Raw genomic sequence first — 17,631 nt, 5'->3', positions numbered from 1 at the left:
CGTGATGATGACAAGATTCTAGTTATCATTCTCCAGACGACAAGAAAGCAGAAACAGGATGGATGAAAGATGGGCGGCCATGTCGTCTTTTGGCTGCCATGCATAGTAATTAATCCATCGAGGGTGCTTGGGTGCTTGGGTGCTTGGGTGCTCGAGTCAAGCAGATTGTGGCATGCGACGTTATCAAGCACGATCAGCAGCCGGCAGGGGTTGTGGCTCGGCTGCAGCAGCACCGCCGCCTTTACCCCAAACTCCCCATAATAAGCGGGGGCGACGAAAGGCAACCCAACTGCCGGTACGTGCTGAGTGCCTGCTGGGTGTCTGCTGGGCGCTGAGTGCCTGCTGGGCGCTGGGTGTTCCAGCTGAGATGCGAACTGGGGACAGGCGATAAGCATAACCCAAAGCGGATTTGGCTTCGTCGCTAGCGGTGCTCCAATACCCGTTTTGAACTGCCTGCCCCGGCAACGTCTGCCTATCTTCTATTAGTAGACATGCCTATGCAGTTAAGGTTCGATAGAGCTGTTACATAGTAGTCTGCCATGGTCGGGTGCCCTGCCCCTTTCGGGCAGCCCGCTTGGCCAAGACCTTTGGCCGCAGGGATCGTGGCTATCTGCGATGCATCTAACGTGTACGTACGTACATCAGCTTGCGCAATGATAAACAGTACCTCGGGTAGACACTCATGCATTTAGTGCACCCGTATCTCGGCACAGTCCTGCTCCCTGAATGCCTCCCCGTTCATGATGCCCTCCCCATAAGCCTCCCCCCACCACACTGTACGCCCCAGGTCCCTCGACACCCTCCTCCTTGGGCCGGAGCACCAGCGGCACCCGCCCCTCCTTGACAATCACGACCCGGTCCCCGACCTCGGCGTGGCCGGGCACCAGGAGCAGGTATCCGTTGCTGCCCCGCGCGAGCCGGCGCTCGTATGCCATCTCGAGATAGAGCGTAAACACGCTGAAGCCCTTCCAGGTCGTGCGCATGTACTTGTACAGGACGCGACCGGGGAACCAACGGTCCACCCCCGCGCGTGCATCGCAAACAGAGGCGCCAGCATGTCCCGCCAGGCTTGGAACAGCTTCTTGGTCTCGCCCGGCCCGCCCGCCGCCTCGGCCCCGGCGCAGAGCGTACGCCGGTACACATACATGGTGTTTTCGTCGTCGTCGTCGTCGTCGTCGTCATCCTCCCCCTCCTCCTCCCCCTCACCTGTTTCTTCTTGTTCGCCAACCTCATCCCCGCGAATCGGTTCTTCTCCTCTCCTAGCCGCAGGATCCTTCGCTGCTGCTGTGTCTGGCGCCGTAACAAGGTTCGTTGGCGACACTCTTCGTGCAAAAGATTCCATTTCCGCCAAGAGGCCGAGGTGATTCACTATCGTGTTGCGCAGCTCCCGGTAGAAGAGCCAAAGCTCGACCGCTGTAATGGGTACGTAGAACAGGACAGTGAACAGGCGCACAAAGAACGACTGGCCGAGCCAGGATGTCCACCCATTCTCGTCAATCGTGAGCTCTGGCCTGCGGAACACTGGCGACAGCGCTTCGATGGTAGCCACATGATGGCCCGACAATACCAGCGTCCTGCCGTTGTCGGCAAAGGTCGGTGCCCGGAGAGGTGTCGCGGTCTTGGGCAGGGGAGAGGCGGCGTGCGAAGACCGTCGGGCACCAAAGGTGTCGTACATCAGGGGGCGCGGCGCGGCGCCCGTGTTGCTCCAGTCCGGCACCCAAGTGGGCATATTCTTCATCATCGAGTTCGAGGTCGAGGTCGACGCTGTCGCTGCTCCAGTCCCCGGCACTTCCTGGGGTAAGCAGGCGCCCAGTATTTCCAGACCGCGGGAGTGTAGTATGATCTTTTGCGCGGCGTTACGATAGACCTCGACATCGGTTGCGGTATAGTCTGGTTGGATACCTAGAGCAGTCGGGGGCCCCGGGTTGCCGATATCCTTCAGGCCGAGAAAGGCGTAGACCTTGTCGCGCCGGTCGGTGGCTTTGCGAAAGCGACAATGTACCAGAAGCGCCAGGAGGCTCTGTGCTGCGACGGCTGTGATATCGTCGCCGGCGGCTATATACTCACCCACCTCCTCCCCCTTGGATTTTCTCAGTTCCATCCTCAGAGTGTGCAACGATAAGTAAGGCTGTATGATCTTGTCAATCATGATGCCGGCGACAACGACGTCGATGATATCGCCATGGAGTCCAAAGTCTACGCCACTACAAAAGCGTTTCCACTCCATAGTGTGCGTGCCTGTCACAACCAAGGCGTCTCGCGCCAGCAGGACCTCCTGCGCCGTCCAGGAACGCGCCCACCACGAGGCGCCGCCCAGATGACGGAGGCTGGTGACGTTCAAACTTGACACTTCCTCCTCCGTGATTCCGTGCTTGATTTGGGACCCCTGGCTCAGTGACGAGAGGGTCATCGGCTTGGTCAGGTCGGCGTCGACCCTGAGAGCCTCTGTCGCACACCGCTCTATCAAAGTGTAGGCCTGTTTAGTCAACTTTGGGTATGCCGCCCCCAGATAGATGACCACACGTTTGGCGCCTTTATATATCTGACCCATGGCGGAAACTTGCTGGCTGCGTTCTTCGATGTTCATCTGGTCGATGCAGACGGCGTCCACCCAAATCCGGCGAAGTTTGTTCTCATGCCGCAGATCCACCAGAGCTTGATACAAGCTCTGGGATATGAAGAAATACCTGCCGTCTATAGTTATAGGTACAGGCTCCTTTGTATCTCCCCAAACGTAGCTGAGAGTTTCATACTCCCCTGACAGTCTGCATGGCGGTGCTGTGTCAGACGGCATTGCACGTCAGCGCCAGCTTCGCTTGACGGCAGAAGCTCCAGCAGCCGGACACAAAGATCATCCGAGTCATTAGGAAGGGGGTCATGTCTGTAGTGGTTCTCTTCCACTGTCCCAAGAATTTTGGGGGGCACAAAAGTTATGCGTTGTTGGCGACCAGTCTTGAGGTAGTGGTAGAAAGCAATGATCGTGTCTTTTTGGGTTCAACGAGTCCCGGATCTGGACCCATACCCGACTCGACATAGGTTCGATGTGGTGAATACAAGCAGAAGGAGGTAAGTCAGTATTGAGGAAAAGAAGAGGTGCATACGCGATGTTCTCCTCCGCTGGCAGCTGAACTTGTGAAGACCTTGGCAGCTTGGCGTATGCCGTCAGCCCTAGACCGAGCTGAGCTAGCGTGTGGTTTCTGGCAATCTCATAGTTCCGGTACCCCCTGCCTTTTCAGCCCCTCTTGGTCCATCGGCAAGATAAGACGCTGAAGGAGGGAAGAGAAATCCTGCGAGTGTCCATCCAATGCGCAGAAGAGAAGGGTATCGCACTCACCAATCCATGGCTCACGTAGAGCAATCATCGAGATGAGAGCTGATCATACAGCTCTGGAGACTCATTCTTGGTACATTGGAACTCTATGGTTGGATGAATCAAGTTGGTTACTGTATCCGAGCACATCTACGTTCGTGTCGTCTGACTCTCCAAGGTTCCATGACACAATGTTGAGGAGATGATTGAAGAATCTTTAGAATCTGAGAGATGCAAGGCAGGCTGTTTGCTACTGATATTCAAAGGATTATAATTACGAAAAAGGGGCAACAGAAAGGAAAGGGGGCCAAATCTACAATATCCTAAAACTGAGAAACACCCACTCGTCACTGATCATTATATTAAGAAATCTTGCAACAAAGCCCAAACAAGAAAATACAAATACGTATACGTATAGGGGTATCCTCGAATCCAGCCGCCAAGGCAAACCGAATGCCACCAGCGTCGTTAATACTCCAAACACATCGTCGTGTGCCCATCCCAGCGTACAGTACATTATTACATAGTTCGTCCATCCAGTCAATCATCATCCCGTCATAAGCCATCAAGTCAGATATCGTCATCACCGATCGGTTCCCATTTCTTCGCCTGCAGTTTCCGCACCTTTTTTGTCGGGCTGCCATTCGTCGCCACCCGCGACGACTTTTTTACTCCGGATGCTGCCGGCTTCCGAGTTCGCGTACGAGTGGTTCGAGATTCGGTCGTCGCTGAGGATGCTCCTGGCCGAGCCCGTCGAGCTAACCCGCAACGCCTCCATCCGGCTGCCGAGGCCGGCCATTTCCGACTTCATCGTCACCATTGCATCCCCGCGCTCTTGCAATGGGGCTCGCTTGCTGGGGGTTCGCGAGCCTAACTCTCTCTTCAACACCGCGAGCTCTCTTCGCAATCGTTCATTCTCCTGTTCCAGATTTTCAACGAGCACATTCTCTTTATCATCCTCACCCTGGTTCTCATCGTCATCGGAGGCTACCGTTATCACGCCTACTCCACGGGCGAGCACCTCCACTTTGCGGTCCCAATGCTCTTCGCCACGCTCCAACTCATGACTGAGAGACGCCTTCCACCGGTTCATTTCCAGAGCCAGTCTTCTCTCAAAGTCAGTGTAGCACTCCTCGCGAATCTCTTGTTCCATGTCCTGAAGACGATCTTCCATGGATAACAGATGCGTTTCTGCAGCGATGCGTGCCTCCGTCTCCCGGCTCAGGTCCGAATTCAGCTGGTCAATCATTTCGGCCATACGGGCAATTTCCAGGGCTGCGTTCTCCATAGTCGAGCGTTCCGTGTCTGAACCCGGGCTAAAGAGTCTGGTAGGCGACGAAAGCTGATAAGAAGGTTGATGGAAGAACGGTTTGTGGTGCTGGAGTGTGGGCGATGAGAGAGGGCTGCTGCTGGTTGGGCTGGATTGGGGATATGGAAGAGTAGGGTAAGAAAGTGTGTTCGAGCTGTTCTGTTGCAGAATGGTTTGAGTGATGGAAGGCACTCGCGGGACTGTCACCGTCCGAGCAAGAGCACTGTAACGCAATATCTGTGATGTAGCATTAAAATCCCCAACAGGATCAGCGGTCACAACCATGACCGCCTTCTGAGGGTTACGTCGATGTATCGACGAGGATTGGGTGAAGGAAGGAGACGGGAAAGAATTGGAGAATAGGAGCTCCGTCAATTTGCATTGGCGGAATGGGACCAGGTTTGGCTGTATTTTGAAGCGTCAGTCAAGATGTGTAAGTCCGGGCCAAATGAAACATACCTTGCTTGTGTTGCCCATGTCACTCTGCATCTGGAGGCATTGACCAAGATACATCAGACTTTCGTTAATCTTGCCAGCCTCGGCCAGAGTGGCGCCTTGAGTTTTGGCATCCCTCGCCCGCTCACTACCCGCCAGGTCAACAATGCTAAGGGTGTTGCCAGCCCAGGCTCTGTCACTCCGGCCGCTACGTCTTTTTTTACCTCGACACAGAAGAAGCCATGGCTACGCGACGAGGTGCTGTTGCTTCCGGTGCCGGCCACCCTTCTCTCGTGAAGACCAGCCTCTAATACCATCAACGCCTCTGTGAGACTTCCGCAGATGACTTTGCGTAGCCCAGCAACCACTTTTCTGTCCGGTGACTGCTCTGTCGACTTGAAAAGAAGAGGGCGACGACGGTATTCCTTTGTAGCATTGGACTTGACGGGCGGCGTTAAAAGATCGAATATGCGGTCATTGTATACCTCATACATGGATATAAGGATCGCGTATTCGGCCGAAGGATCGCATGAAGCCCGAATCGGGTCAATGCTGGGTACTTGGGGAAATGCTGATGGCCGCTGTAATTTTGGTCTCGGTGTCGATGGTGGTGGGAACTCGCTCTTTGCTGGAGTGTTAGTTTCATTCTTCTTTGATTGGGCTGCTGAAGTGAGAAACATGTAGTGCTTCTTCGGCGAAGCAGTGGCCAACTTTGGCTTGCCTGCCTCGGCATTTGGTAGAGCATGATGGCCCTTGGCCCATCCTCGTGGCATATCTTTCGGAGGCGTATCCAGCATAGTGACGTGTGACAAGTCATCTTCATGACGAACCAGCCGCATGCTACTGGGACTCTCTGGGAAAATGCCAGGCAGTTGAGGACACATGTTTTGGAGAGACGCGCGAATGAAATCTTTGCTTGGGGGTTTTCGTACAGTCATTGGCGTTCCCGCTCTTGATCCCATGCGCGAGCTTACAAAGTCGTTGTAGACCGTCTCGAGGAAGGACGGGGCGGAAAAGAAGGTAGCTTCGGAAGAGTCGGAAGCCTGGATGCTGGCTTCCAGGTTCGTGTTTCTCGTGCAGTCGAGGAGGTTTGATTCGAGGGATCGGAAGATGACATCGAGTGCAAGCTGGGTTAGACCGCGCTGGGAGCGTGATCCGAGCATGGTGTGTGTCTACTAGATCATCAGCTGTGCGCCTTGGAAACTTGGACAAGCGGAGCAAGCATACCTTTCCTGAACCTGTCACGCCCAAAGTAGCAAGCAAACCATCGGTTCCTTCACCTCCATGGGGCGCGAGAACTCCCTCAAGCAAAGGCAGGACCTGGGTGCCTTGGAACAGGTCCAACTGGGTGGCATCTTCCTCGAATACCCTGGTGAAGGCGAACTTCTCCACGGCGCGCCTTCGGTCATTGGGCGGGTTCAGTGTGATTTGCGTGGGAGCCTCATCCTCTTCTGGTTCTTCGACCAAGAGGAATCTTTCAGCATTGGTCGAACTACTCGCTGGCGTAGGTCGCAGGCGTAGATAAACCTGGAATAGGTTTGCACCTGGTTTCTGGGGAGGATCCATCATGCTGAACGAACTGAGCTGCAATGTGTTACTGGTAAGTGTGACATGCAAAAGCCCAAGTGATGGAAGAGAAGGAAATCCGGTCTAGGGAAATACAGACTCGAAGCCAACGCAGAGGACTGGAGGACATGCTGCGGGCTCGGGCACTTATGCAAGCAATTCGATCAAGACGCGTCTCTTTGGACAAAAATAAATTGCCTGCTGCATTCTACTGTTTCCAGGCAAGCGCTGTTGACTTCGCGCCCGGTCGGAAGGGCAACCACGATAAGATAAGCAGGGAAAAGCAGGGGAATGTCGAACTGCACGGACTGGCTTTTGTGCAGAGTGGGAATATGTAACATCGGGCTGAGCCTTCTGTCGCTTCACTTGATGGCAAATAGGCCTACTGGCAAGTCACTTTTCATGTGCGCAGATGCCTGGATGTGGCCACGGCCGTTTCTCAAGGTACTGGGTTTTACCCGCTGCATTCTTCTCGTCCGCGACCATTAGCTACATATTTGTACGACTAGTTAGTGCTCTGCACTGATAGCTTCAACGCGAAGAACGAGAGAAAGCTAATTGTCCATTGATGGGATGGAACCCACATGATGTTAAATGTGAGTCAAATAAATCATTGAACCTTCGAAATGCGCCGGTTTCAAATTGCGCTGTCTCGTCGGATTGGTTGGTTCCAGTTGGGGCGCCCAGAAAGGTAGGGCGGCGACACGAGAGCAACATTTACATCTACATCCACAGTGCTCTTGGTCTTACACGTCTTGTTTTCCCAACGACCGTCTGGCACATGACATGTAGCCATAAGTCTGTGAGCTATTTGCCGACTTCGTATGTCTGTTGCATGCATGCAGCAGAAATGGGGAAAGGAGTATGACTGCAACACACGTCAAGTGGAATGACCGACTGATGGACTGAGTGCCCTCGGTTCGAATACCAAAGACCGTTGACCGTTGACCGTCCATCAACTTCAGAGCAGAACAGAGGTACTGCTGCACGGCAAGCAGAAGCTTGTTATTATGGGGAAAGAGTTTGGAGACACGACACCAGAAGACGAGGCAGACGATATCGCACCCTGACAACCAAGGACCACCAAGGATATACCTGGAAATATCTCGATTAAATTGTGGAATCCCGTCTAGCTGCCCAGACAAGATTCTTCTATATTTTGGTACCGTACTAATATGGCGCCGTCACGACTTTTCTTTAAAAAAATAAAAAATAAAAAGGCGAGCGGGTATGAGGGGTCGGAGGGGCTTGGGATTCCTTGTCGTTAAGCGGATCACTTATGACGAGAGAGCCCCTTTTTCTTCATCGGTGTTTCTGCGCTCGGGCGTTCACCAAACAGGAAGCCGGAGCAAGACGACACGGGCCAGAAAGAGGAACCGACCATCCAACACATGGAGATCATTGGCAGGTGGCCGGTCTATCAAGTCTTTTCTCTACGACAACCGGAATGGTAGAAATAGATCGCATACCTACGTAATGTACATAATGTACGCATATGTTGTTCACCCTGCAGAAGCTTACTGGACACCAAAAAGAGGAGCTTCAAGGAGCGAGTGTGGGGATATTTCTTTTCTTTGAGAAAAAAGTGAAGTATGTGGAGATGAGAAGATTCGGCTTCGGTCTACATATGCACCCTTTTGCGTCGGCTAGATTGGCTTGAATTCTAATAAGGCGGGCATAAACATGGGAGGTTGAGTAGGGATTTGTACATGCAGGTCACATCATGCTGAAATCGGATAGAGGTTAGATAGGTAGATGTTGGAGCTGAGGTCAGCCTCCTATCGCCCCTTCATGGTGAGACCAGTAGGTGAGACTCACCCTCCATGTTCCTCATGTGTAGCTACAGTATCTCCCATCTCTCAGTCCGGGCTTATGGAGCAGAAATTTGTGTTCCTCGTCCGAAAAGCATGATGCAGTCATGGATGAGTCTTGGTCAAAGGTGGCACGATGGCTGGTTGACAGATGAGCATAGAGGGACCTCATGGTGGGGGCAGGCAACATTGTCTCCTGGGGACGGGAGGGGATGAAAACGTTTCAATGCGGTTGCCGGTTTAGGTACCACTGCATCGGTCGCGCGCGTTTTCTTTTTCCTGCTCATGCAGCTGGTAATAGAAGTACGTGTTGTACAACTGCACACACTTCAAATAGAGTGCATCTAATAGTGAGGTAAGCTAGACAAAAGATGATCTGACTGCTGCGTTTATTAGCTGTCTTAGCAGCAAGACCAGGCCGGACAGTAGAAGTAGACTGGCTGGGGGCTTGGAAGCGCTGCTATCAGGGTGCCGGTACCAACAAAACAGCAATCAGAAGTGCAAACACAACGGCATCGTCGAAACGGCGCGGCTCCAGAGCCGGCTTGCTTGCATATGATCCGTAGACAGAAGGGTTGCTTGCGGTTTACGCGCAAATGGCGGTGACATGGCCAGCGGCAGAAAAGGAAGAAGTAATTATGTAGAGGCGTTGTGGTGTACTTGTACCAGTATGTAGTACGCATGTATGTACGTGTAGTCGCTTGGTGACTGGCCTGGACAAAAAGTCTGGAGTCTCCAAAGCCCAGAGTTCGAGGTTCCAAAGTGGGCCAATCAGACGACATGACCCCACCATGGAAAGGAAAGAAAAAAAAAGTTTGGGCTTGCTGGGCTCGTCCTCGATGGCCTGGCCTATGAATTTTATCCCTGGGAAAGAGCCTTATCCGAATATTCTCTCTTCCCTTCTTCCCTTTCCTCCAGGACATCACCCAAACCACCAACCCACAGACAACGAAGTCGCCCTACCAATCCGCAGGATCAACCAATTACCAGAACAACTACGTCGAGAAACCATGCCTTCGGCCGTCGCTGAGCTGTAAACGCCCACTGCGGGACGTCCCACCCCCTCTTGGGTGCGTCCCGTAGTCCAGCAGTTCACCGAGATATTTCAACTCCAGATCCGACCTCGACGATAGTTCCCCTACAGATTTCCCACTGTACTGGTCCATTCTACCACCAGAAGGGCCATCCCGGAAGTCTGATCCGAACAGAAACAACTACGCATTAGGCCTTGCTTGAGGCTTGCATTTGACAAACATAATTCGACGATATTTGACATTTCACCTGGTCCCGACACAACCAGACTAATTCCATACCTACCCTTCCACCATTGATTGACCCCGACACCATAATCAATCTACTACCCTGCAGACGCGAAGGGTGCCATTAAACTTTACATCGCCCATCGGAACCACTTGCATCTCGATTCGGGTTCATTGCCTCCGAATCGAGCAAAATTCGGCTTCACCGCCGTTTGTCCCCATTTGGAGATCGTCAAGTCCAAGATCCTTGTCGGCCCCTGCATAACCCACATTCCACATCGCGGCGCATACTCTTGCGCCACACACAGCCCAATGTCGAGAAACGTTCGGCCGAAGGCCCCTACCACACCCGTGAAAGCCGCCAAGAAGCGTCGGGGCTCCGACTCCTCCTCCTCGCTCGACCTCTCGGACGAAGAAGGCGGCTATTCGGGTGTGGACGCCATTACTGATTCCGAAGACGAGGACGATGACGATGCATTGGCGGCCGAGGAGGAGAAGATTTTAGTCAGTGAGTGGCGAAGTACCGCCACTCACAGCTCCCCTCGGCCGGTCGATTCGGATGAAGAAGGTGACGATGAAGACGAAGCAGAAGATGAGGAGGAAGACGATGACGACGATGACAATGACGATGATGCGGATGAGAGCACCAGCTGGGAAGGCTTCATGTCTGACAGCAACCGAGACGCTGTTGCCGAAGTGCCAGCAGCCAAGAAAGCGGGCAGTGTATCCGATACTACCGTAGAAAGAAGGGTTCGTTTTGACGTACCTGATTCTGACGGTGACACAACCGACACAGACGATGGTGTCGGTTTCTTTCCCGACATCTTCGTGGACCAAAACTCGCTGGACCCGTCGTTCCGTCGAGAAATCGAGCAGGACAGCAACGATGACTCGTCCAATTCAGGCGGGTTCTGGGATATCCATGGCCCGCATGAAAATGTAGATATCATGGACACTTTCAATGGTGACCTCGACTTTTTCTTCGAGGATGACAGTACCCCTGTCGCGACCCCTGGCACAGCCCAGGAGCCTTCGACAGGAGTTTCTACTCCCATGGCGTCGCCTGAGAAGTTCTTTGAGGATGAAAACTCCCTCGACGGCTATCAGAGTGAGTAGCAGACCAGACTGCCAAGCCTAATTATCAAGCTAATAATCCCTACTAGGTGACGGTGACACTACAGAAGACGAAGCCCCCCCTGAGCGGCCCCCTCGTCGTAAGATGGTTCACAGCCATCCACCCGAGGAGGTGTCCGACTCAGATGCCATCACCCTTATCAAGCCTCGTCGTGGCCAACCCCGTGTTGGGCGGTTCAATCTTGAGAGCTCGGGGAAGAAGCCAGTGGCTGTCGTCAATCCCAGGACTGGCAAGTTGATGATTTTCACCCCCAGAGATTACGGCGCCTTGATTTGTCGCCTGAGCAATTCAATTTCCCCTTCTACGAGCCCATCTCTCAATCCTCGCCCTTGCTCAGCAACTCGGGCAACCTCATGATGGGTGCCATGTTCTCCTCGAACACTTTTGGCGATTTCATGAACACTCAGCCCGTCGGCCCCATGGAAGCTTTTTTTCCCACACACTACCGAAAACACCGCCGCCGAAGAAGAGGAGGAAAGCTCCGATGATGATCTTGATGAGGATGAGGAGGAGCAAAAGCTTAACGTTGACGATTTTGTGGACTTGGGTGATGGCTCATCCGACGAGGAAGGTGCCAATGAGGTTGACGAAACTGAGGATTTCTTCTCGGCGACACCCGGACGTCCCACCACTGCCAACGACAATGACGTCACGTCCCTTCTGAGCCACTTTGAGAACAACTCCAACATTGTTGGCGCCTTCCGTCGAGACCAGGCCAACTCGCAGCTTATCCGCAACGGCAAAGCCACGCGCGAGTCGCTGGCCTTCTCGAGCCCTTTCTTCGAAGGCACACTCCGCGGCATCAAAGATGGTCGTCTTACCGACACCAATATCCCCATTTCGCCGCTTCGTAAACACAAGAAGAAGTCCAGTATTTCCGAAAGTCCCCTGACTACCAATACTCAGAAGCGAAAGGCTTCTTCCGAACATCACCTCGGCCACAAAAGGCAGCGCAGCATTCCCGATGTCGATCTGCTGCACATCTGAAGCTGAAGGACGAAACAGCTCACCAACAACAACTCCACACATCGAGTTGGATGGAAACCCTTTGACTTCCATCAGTACCCAAATTACGAAGAATGGACGGCATGGCTGAAAGAAGTCATCCCTGGCCACCTAAGCTAGTTCGCTTACTACTGCAGCGTTTCCTTATTGCTTTTTCGGATGTTGTTTTGTTCTTGTTTCCAGCGCACGAAGAGGCTCGAGTGACTGTAACCTCAGGCGTTCCTGCGTTCAGTCACAATGTGTTACGTTTTGGTGGTAGACAAAAGTGCTGTATGGTGGGATTCCATCTACTATGCGCGTATAATGGCTCATGGGTTTAGCCAGGCTCAATTCCATTGGCCCTCGGGAATTGCAGCTGGCTGTCAGCCGTCGCCGGCTCGACTCGAAAGAGGCACCGGTGGCGCTCAACGGCAAACAGCATTCGATGGCTCGACATGCGTTGTATATGTCGGCGCGAAATTGGTATGTCTAGCTAGATACGTGACGCGAAAATGTAGTTATTTCTCTATACACCGTTTGAATGAACCCAAATGACATGAAGCTGTATTGATTCTACCGCTGCCACAGGTTCTCACCCACCTCCTGTCCAGCCCTTCACTACGTCGCTTTATCATCAGATTGTGCATTCTTACGGCCAACCTACCTAGGCTATTTGCGCCTTTTATAGTTATTGTAAGTCTACAGAGCTTCTGCTGGTGATATGCCACATGTGCAACAAATCTTGGTTAGCATTGTGTCTCGTACATTCGGACTGACTGGGTTGGTGAGCTATCCCAGCACGGCGCCGGCGTCATCAACCACATCAACCCACGAACTAAAATACACACACCCAGCGCACCCACCGTCCTGACCTCGCTGGCCCTTGGTTGGCACGTTGTCTCCCTCTTGTAGTGCGTCCATCGGCGGTGTTTGCTTTCTTATGTTAGTCGCAAGAGAGCAGCACAAAAAAAGGAAAACATACAACACCGAGGATTCCCAGGTCGTCACCGACCCTAGTACTAATTCGGCTCTCTGTTGCTTATATATGGGAGAGCGGACGGGATCCCTAGTATTCAGCAGGATGTGGTCGTATGTGGAAGAAAATGCTGTTTCAGTAATATATCATGTGCAGTGATCTTGATGGCTCGACTCGATCTGGTGCCAATCAATTGTAGACGTAACAGAGCGGCTCTCCACCCATTGTGTCCAGAACGTCCTGGAGCAGGACCTCTGAAGTCAGGAGGCCCTTCACATCCAACCTGTCTCTTACCGTGGCATTGGCACTCGGGGGATTGTTGTTCATGGTGACGGTCCCCTCGATGGTGCGGGCCAAGGCGGGATGAAGCATCTGCCAAATCCACCACAGGCGGTCTAGCATAGCATCTGGGATGGAGTCGATAGGTCAGCAACCTCCTCCTCTACAAAAAAGGGAGGACAAAGGAAATTTCTTGGGGACAAGAGGCTTGGGACAGTGACTTCCGAACGCATAGACACGACTCACGATGGAGAAAAAAGGCGGGATCGTTGGGCGACGAGAACAGATCTGTCCCGTCCCCGCCCAGCACGAAGTGGCCCGCGGCATGCAGGCCCAAGTGCCCGGGGTACTCGCCGCCCTGAAGTTCCCTCTGGAACAGCCTGATGCTCCGGGACGCGGCGCCGAGGGTGACGTTGAGCAAGGCGTCCGCGCTGAAGAAGCGCGTGGCCGCGTAGCTGTTGAGGTCGCGGCGGATGCAGTGGGGGTTGGGCACGAAGAGGTCTTTGACCGTCGGGAACCCGTCGAACACGCTCAGCATGGGCCCGACGCCGACCTGCTGGCCCGCAAAGGGCCCCTGCGCGATGCAGCCGCCGCCGTGGCCCGACGGGAGGGGGATCTGGAGGACGCCGGCCAGCGTGCCATTGTGGTAGAAGAACTCGCCGTCGCTCCCCAGGCTGGTGGCGCTGCCGTCGAACACGGGCGACTTGGTCACGTCGTCGCGGTGAGCAAACCAGTTCCAATACTAGGCGCGCTTGTGGGTCAGTCTTGTTCTCCACGGTGAGTCGGCTCCTAGTAAGAAAGGGGAATCCTACCGGCATATAGCCGGTGTAGCCACACTCGGTTCGCAAGGCAGATTCGTATGCGTGGAGGAAGTAGCGGTGCCAGCCGAGAAAATTGCCGGTGTTGTGGACTGTAGCCGTCAAATTGACATGGACGGCCACGAAGTCATCATATCGGCTCTTGGTCGGCCATCCATACTGGGTGAGCTTCGATTCGGATTCGAATAGGCATTGAACCGCCTGGACGTAGCCTTTCCTCATGAGTGTATTCATGTTTTCCCTGCGGCGTGTCTCGAGTCTCAGTGACAGACATCGCGGTATCTCTCTGGACGTCGAACATACCAGTCTTGTCTGACTTGCGCAGTACCGAGGGAACAGGATCCAGAGTCACTGCGTTCCATTTCCCGCTCGGCTTCTTCCAGAGCCTCCATGCTCATCACTTGCAGCCTGGCCAGTACATCGCTCGGGTCTGCCTCCGTCGATGGGGGAGCTACACTCGGTAATGCCACTGAGCGCCATGAAAGCAAGGAAATGGTGCCGACAAGTAAGGCGACCTTCATCTTGACACAGAATGCGATCCAAGCCCCGGTTGAGTGTGGTGATAATCCGGCAAAGGCATGCATGTGGAGGAGGCGGGGTTTTCTGGGGTTTTGTATAGAACGCCAAGCTGCCAAGTTGTCATCTCGCGTATCCCAAAGCAGTTGGGTCTGTCGCAATAGCCAATCGAGTCGAATGAGGCATCAAGGACGGAGAAACCAGCATATGTCTAGGTGATTGCTAATCCATTTCCAGGTGGTAATGCCGTTACAGGTCAGCACTGCGATCAGATTAGATCGAAAAGGGTGATGGGCCCGACGAGACTGTCACCCGCACCCATACTTCCACGAATTGCAGGACTGGACTCCAGATGAGGACTGGACTCCAGATGCAGGGCTGGACATACTGCATGAAGCTGAGGAAATCTAGGTTTCTCTCTTTACCCAGCCTATCCCACATTTGAAGCAACAAACATGAGAAGCCGAGCAGACTCTTGCAGATGGTGAGTCAAGGTGGCGTTGGCCACCACATAGACAGACACTTGAACTCAATCCCAGATCATGACTTTCTCCAGGATGAATATTATCCAGGTCATCTCGTCCGCGCTCACTGGCATTGTATGTGTCAAGATCTCGGTCTGTCTGTCTGACCCCGCGTAAATTGATTCACGCGGGCTGGTATCCAACCCCTGGGTTTATGTCCAACAGAAAGAACCCGTCTCTCTTCTGGTGTTGATTGACACTAACGTCATTGACTGGTTGTTCAAGTCAGTTCATATCCTTCCTTGCGTTGTGAGCCGGGGAAATAGCACAAACCTGTCTCTGATGAAAAGCACTCTAGCAAGTGATAGTGCCATCTTGGATTCAAGGCTGGAGAGAGTCCCAGAATCTATGGCTTTCTTGAAAGCAGGTCGTCCAAGATTATAATCTCTGAGTCTTGACTCCATATTGAACGTTTTTGGTATTGTTGGATGCATTCACTTCTCCAGTTCCAAGTTACCCCCTGCTCGGAGGAAAATTCCCCTGGCCCATCATCCGCACCGAACCTTATCCAAGAGGTTATAAACGCCAACCCACGAAGGATTTCACCGCACGCTACTCATTGCAGCTACTGATATCGCAACCCACGAGACGATCTTCGGTCCCGATCTCCCCCTCACTCACCCTGGCAGCCCCGGCGGTGTACCGAATACCGTTGAGCTGGCCGCTTCGTCGATTCTTCAGGGTCCCAGGCCCTCCTATTAGAGTTCAAGGTCATACGTTGCGAAGAATCAGGTGTTGACCACAGGCGACTCGAGTCATGGGAACAGGCCAAGTCCCCTATCGGCTTGGTACGAGTCATGGGATAGTGGGTATAGTAGTGCAGGTACCCGCCTTACCCGCCCTTGACGGGACCGGAGCAACTTCCTGAACCACCCCCCTGGGGAAACTTCCCAAAACGAACTTTGACTTTCGTTGCTGTACATTGGCTATGGATCCGATATGCACCAAAGGCCGAGAGTAATGCCGCACCGCGCCAGCTTCTCGGATGTGTATATATAACACGAAGCTTAGCCATCGATGTATACAGCTCGACTGAAACGGCTTGAAGAGTTGAATTCGTCACCAAGCTGCTTGCTCCGATACTTACACAACACTGCCAAAACACAACCCCCTGCTTAAACATCAATATGGCCAAGACCCCGCTGCGCGTTGCCGTCACACAGGCTGAGCCTGAGTGGCTTGACCTGGAGGCCGGCGTAGAGAAGACATGCAAGCTCATTGCCGAAGCCGCCTCCAACGGCGCAAAGCTAGTCTCGTTTCCTGAATGCTGGATCCCTGGCTATCCGGCCTGGATTTGGTAAGTCTTTCGTGAGCACCGCTCCAAGAAGAGAGCCAGTCATTTGCTGACCACACGGGAATTTCCAGGGATCGGCCAGTGGACCCGACGATGATCGTGCCCTACACGCAGAACTCGCTCGTCCTCTCGTCGGCCCAGATGGACCGCATCCGCGCCTCCGCGGCCCAGCACGAGATCGTCGTGGTCCTGGGCTTCAGCGAGAACCGCAACAACTCGCTCTACATCTCGCAGGCCATCATCGGCGCCGAGGACGGCGAGATCCTCGCCGCCCGCTCCAAGATCAAGGCCACCCATGCCGAGCGTAGCGTCTTCGGTGACGCCTCGGCCGAGTGCCTCGACAGCGTCGTCGATACCTCGGTCGGCCGCGTCGGCGCCCTCTCGTGCTGGGAGCACTGCCAGCCCCTGCTCAAGTACTATACGTGCTCGCAACGCGAGCAGATTCACGTCTCGGCGTGGCCCCCGGTCTACCCGCACCAGGGTCCGGAGCTCTACTCCATGTCGCGCGAAGGTATTTGTCATCTTTTTCCGTCAACTTCATCTTCCCGATATCAGGAGACATGAAATCTAACCATTCTATAGGTATCGAAACCCTGTCGCGGACATATGCCATCGAGTCGCAGACTTTCGTATTGCACACGTCGACCGTTCTCACCAACAAGGGTATCGAGAGAATGAAGACGTCGACCGGTCTGCTTATGGCGACGCCGGGCGGTGGCTGCTCCGCCGTCTTTGGACCCGATGGCCGTAAGCTTTCGGAGGATATTCCGGCGACGGAAGAGGGTATTATATATGCCGATTTGGACCTCGACCAGATCATCGGGGCTAAGTCGTTCCTGGATCTTTGCGGGCATTACAGCAGACCCGACTTGCTGTGGCTCGGCGTTGACAAGGATATGAAGACCCATGTGAAGGGCAAATGAACTTTAGTAGATATCTCCATCCCCCGCTGGAAAAACCTGGGGTTACTGTAGATACACCGAGTTCGAGTCAAAAATCGTCATTACCTCAAAAGCCCAGTTCAGATGCGAAGTTGGCATCCCGTCTTTCACACCCTGTGTTGCCGCCGTCCCGTCATGCTCTGAACGTTTGTTGGAGCGCTTCGAGAGATGTGGATCGCCAGGTTCAGGGCTGCGCACAGGGATCAACGTCGCATCCTGTCGACCGTTGAGATTCGTCAGCAGATTAATACATACATATATACATTGTAGGTATAGGGCGCGGCTCGGCTCGGCTTCGCGTAATTTCCTTTTTGCAAGGGTCGTAGGGAAAGTTCTCTCTCCCCCTCCCCTCCCTTCCTTGTCAAGACCAGGAGTGCCATCGAGACGAAAAGTATCCCCCGAGGCATAAAGGGGGGATGAATGAAACCCAATGAGAGCCGACGGGCTCGGAACATAAAACATGAATGAGTGATT

At 53.7% G+C, this 17,631-nt stretch overlaps 5 protein-coding genes across 5 annotated transcripts; 2 read left to right on the top strand and 3 right to left on the bottom strand.

Annotated features, from left to right (window-relative positions):
* Positions 1–680: 680 nt before the first annotated feature.
* On the bottom strand, positions 681–2,587 carry PG998_005493 (HET-domain-containing protein; the record flags this gene model as incomplete). The annotated part of the gene is made up of 2 exons (XM_066872311.1): positions 681–986; positions 1,016–2,587. The coding sequence occupies 2 exons, from the start codon at positions 2,585–2,587 to the stop codon at positions 681–683; spliced, it is 1,878 nt and encodes a 625-aa protein (XP_066732408.1).
* A 1,306-nt stretch (positions 2,588–3,893) lies between these two features.
* On the bottom strand, positions 3,894–6,623 carry PG998_005492 (kinesin family protein; the record flags this gene model as incomplete). The annotated part of the gene is made up of 4 exons (XM_066872310.1): positions 3,894–5,024; positions 5,079–5,108; positions 5,279–6,226; positions 6,282–6,623. The coding sequence occupies 4 exons, from the start codon at positions 6,621–6,623 to the stop codon at positions 3,894–3,896; spliced, it is 2,451 nt and encodes an 816-aa protein (XP_066732407.1).
* A 3,379-nt stretch (positions 6,624–10,002) lies between these two features.
* On the top strand, positions 10,003–11,812 carry PG998_005491 (uncharacterized protein; the record flags this gene model as incomplete). The annotated part of the gene is given in 4 exon segments (XM_066872309.1): positions 10,003–10,798; positions 10,854–11,038; positions 11,050–11,235; positions 11,252–11,812. 4 exon segments carry the CDS (start codon positions 10,003–10,005, stop codon positions 11,810–11,812), a joined length of 1,728 nt encoding a protein of 575 aa, XP_066732406.1.
* Positions 11,813–12,974: 1,162 nt separating this feature from the next.
* Positions 12,975–14,116, bottom strand: PG998_005490 (uncharacterized protein; the record flags this gene model as incomplete). Its single annotated transcript, XM_066872308.1, has 3 exons — positions 12,975–13,192; positions 13,311–13,806; positions 13,877–14,116. 3 exons carry the CDS (start codon positions 14,114–14,116, stop codon positions 12,975–12,977), a joined length of 954 nt encoding a protein of 317 aa, XP_066732405.1.
* Positions 14,117–16,049: 1,933 nt separating this feature from the next.
* Positions 16,050–17,139, top strand: PG998_005489 (uncharacterized protein; the record flags this gene model as incomplete). Its single annotated transcript, XM_066872307.1, has 3 exons — positions 16,050–16,219; positions 16,288–16,727; positions 16,799–17,139. 3 exons carry the CDS (start codon positions 16,050–16,052, stop codon positions 17,137–17,139), a joined length of 951 nt encoding a protein of 316 aa, XP_066732404.1.
* Between the last annotated feature and the right edge of the window lie 492 nt (positions 17,140–17,631).

The sequence above is a fragment of the Apiospora kogelbergensis genome (genome assembly GCF_038363985.1).
Source record: "Apiospora kogelbergensis strain CBS 113332 chromosome Unknown utg000003l_segment0_segment0, whole genome shotgun sequence".
Lineage (NCBI taxonomy): Eukaryota > Fungi > Ascomycota > Sordariomycetes > Amphisphaeriales > Apiosporaceae > Apiospora > Apiospora kogelbergensis.
Note: the sequence above shows the minus strand (reverse complement) of the source record. Positions and strands in the feature narration are given on the sequence as shown.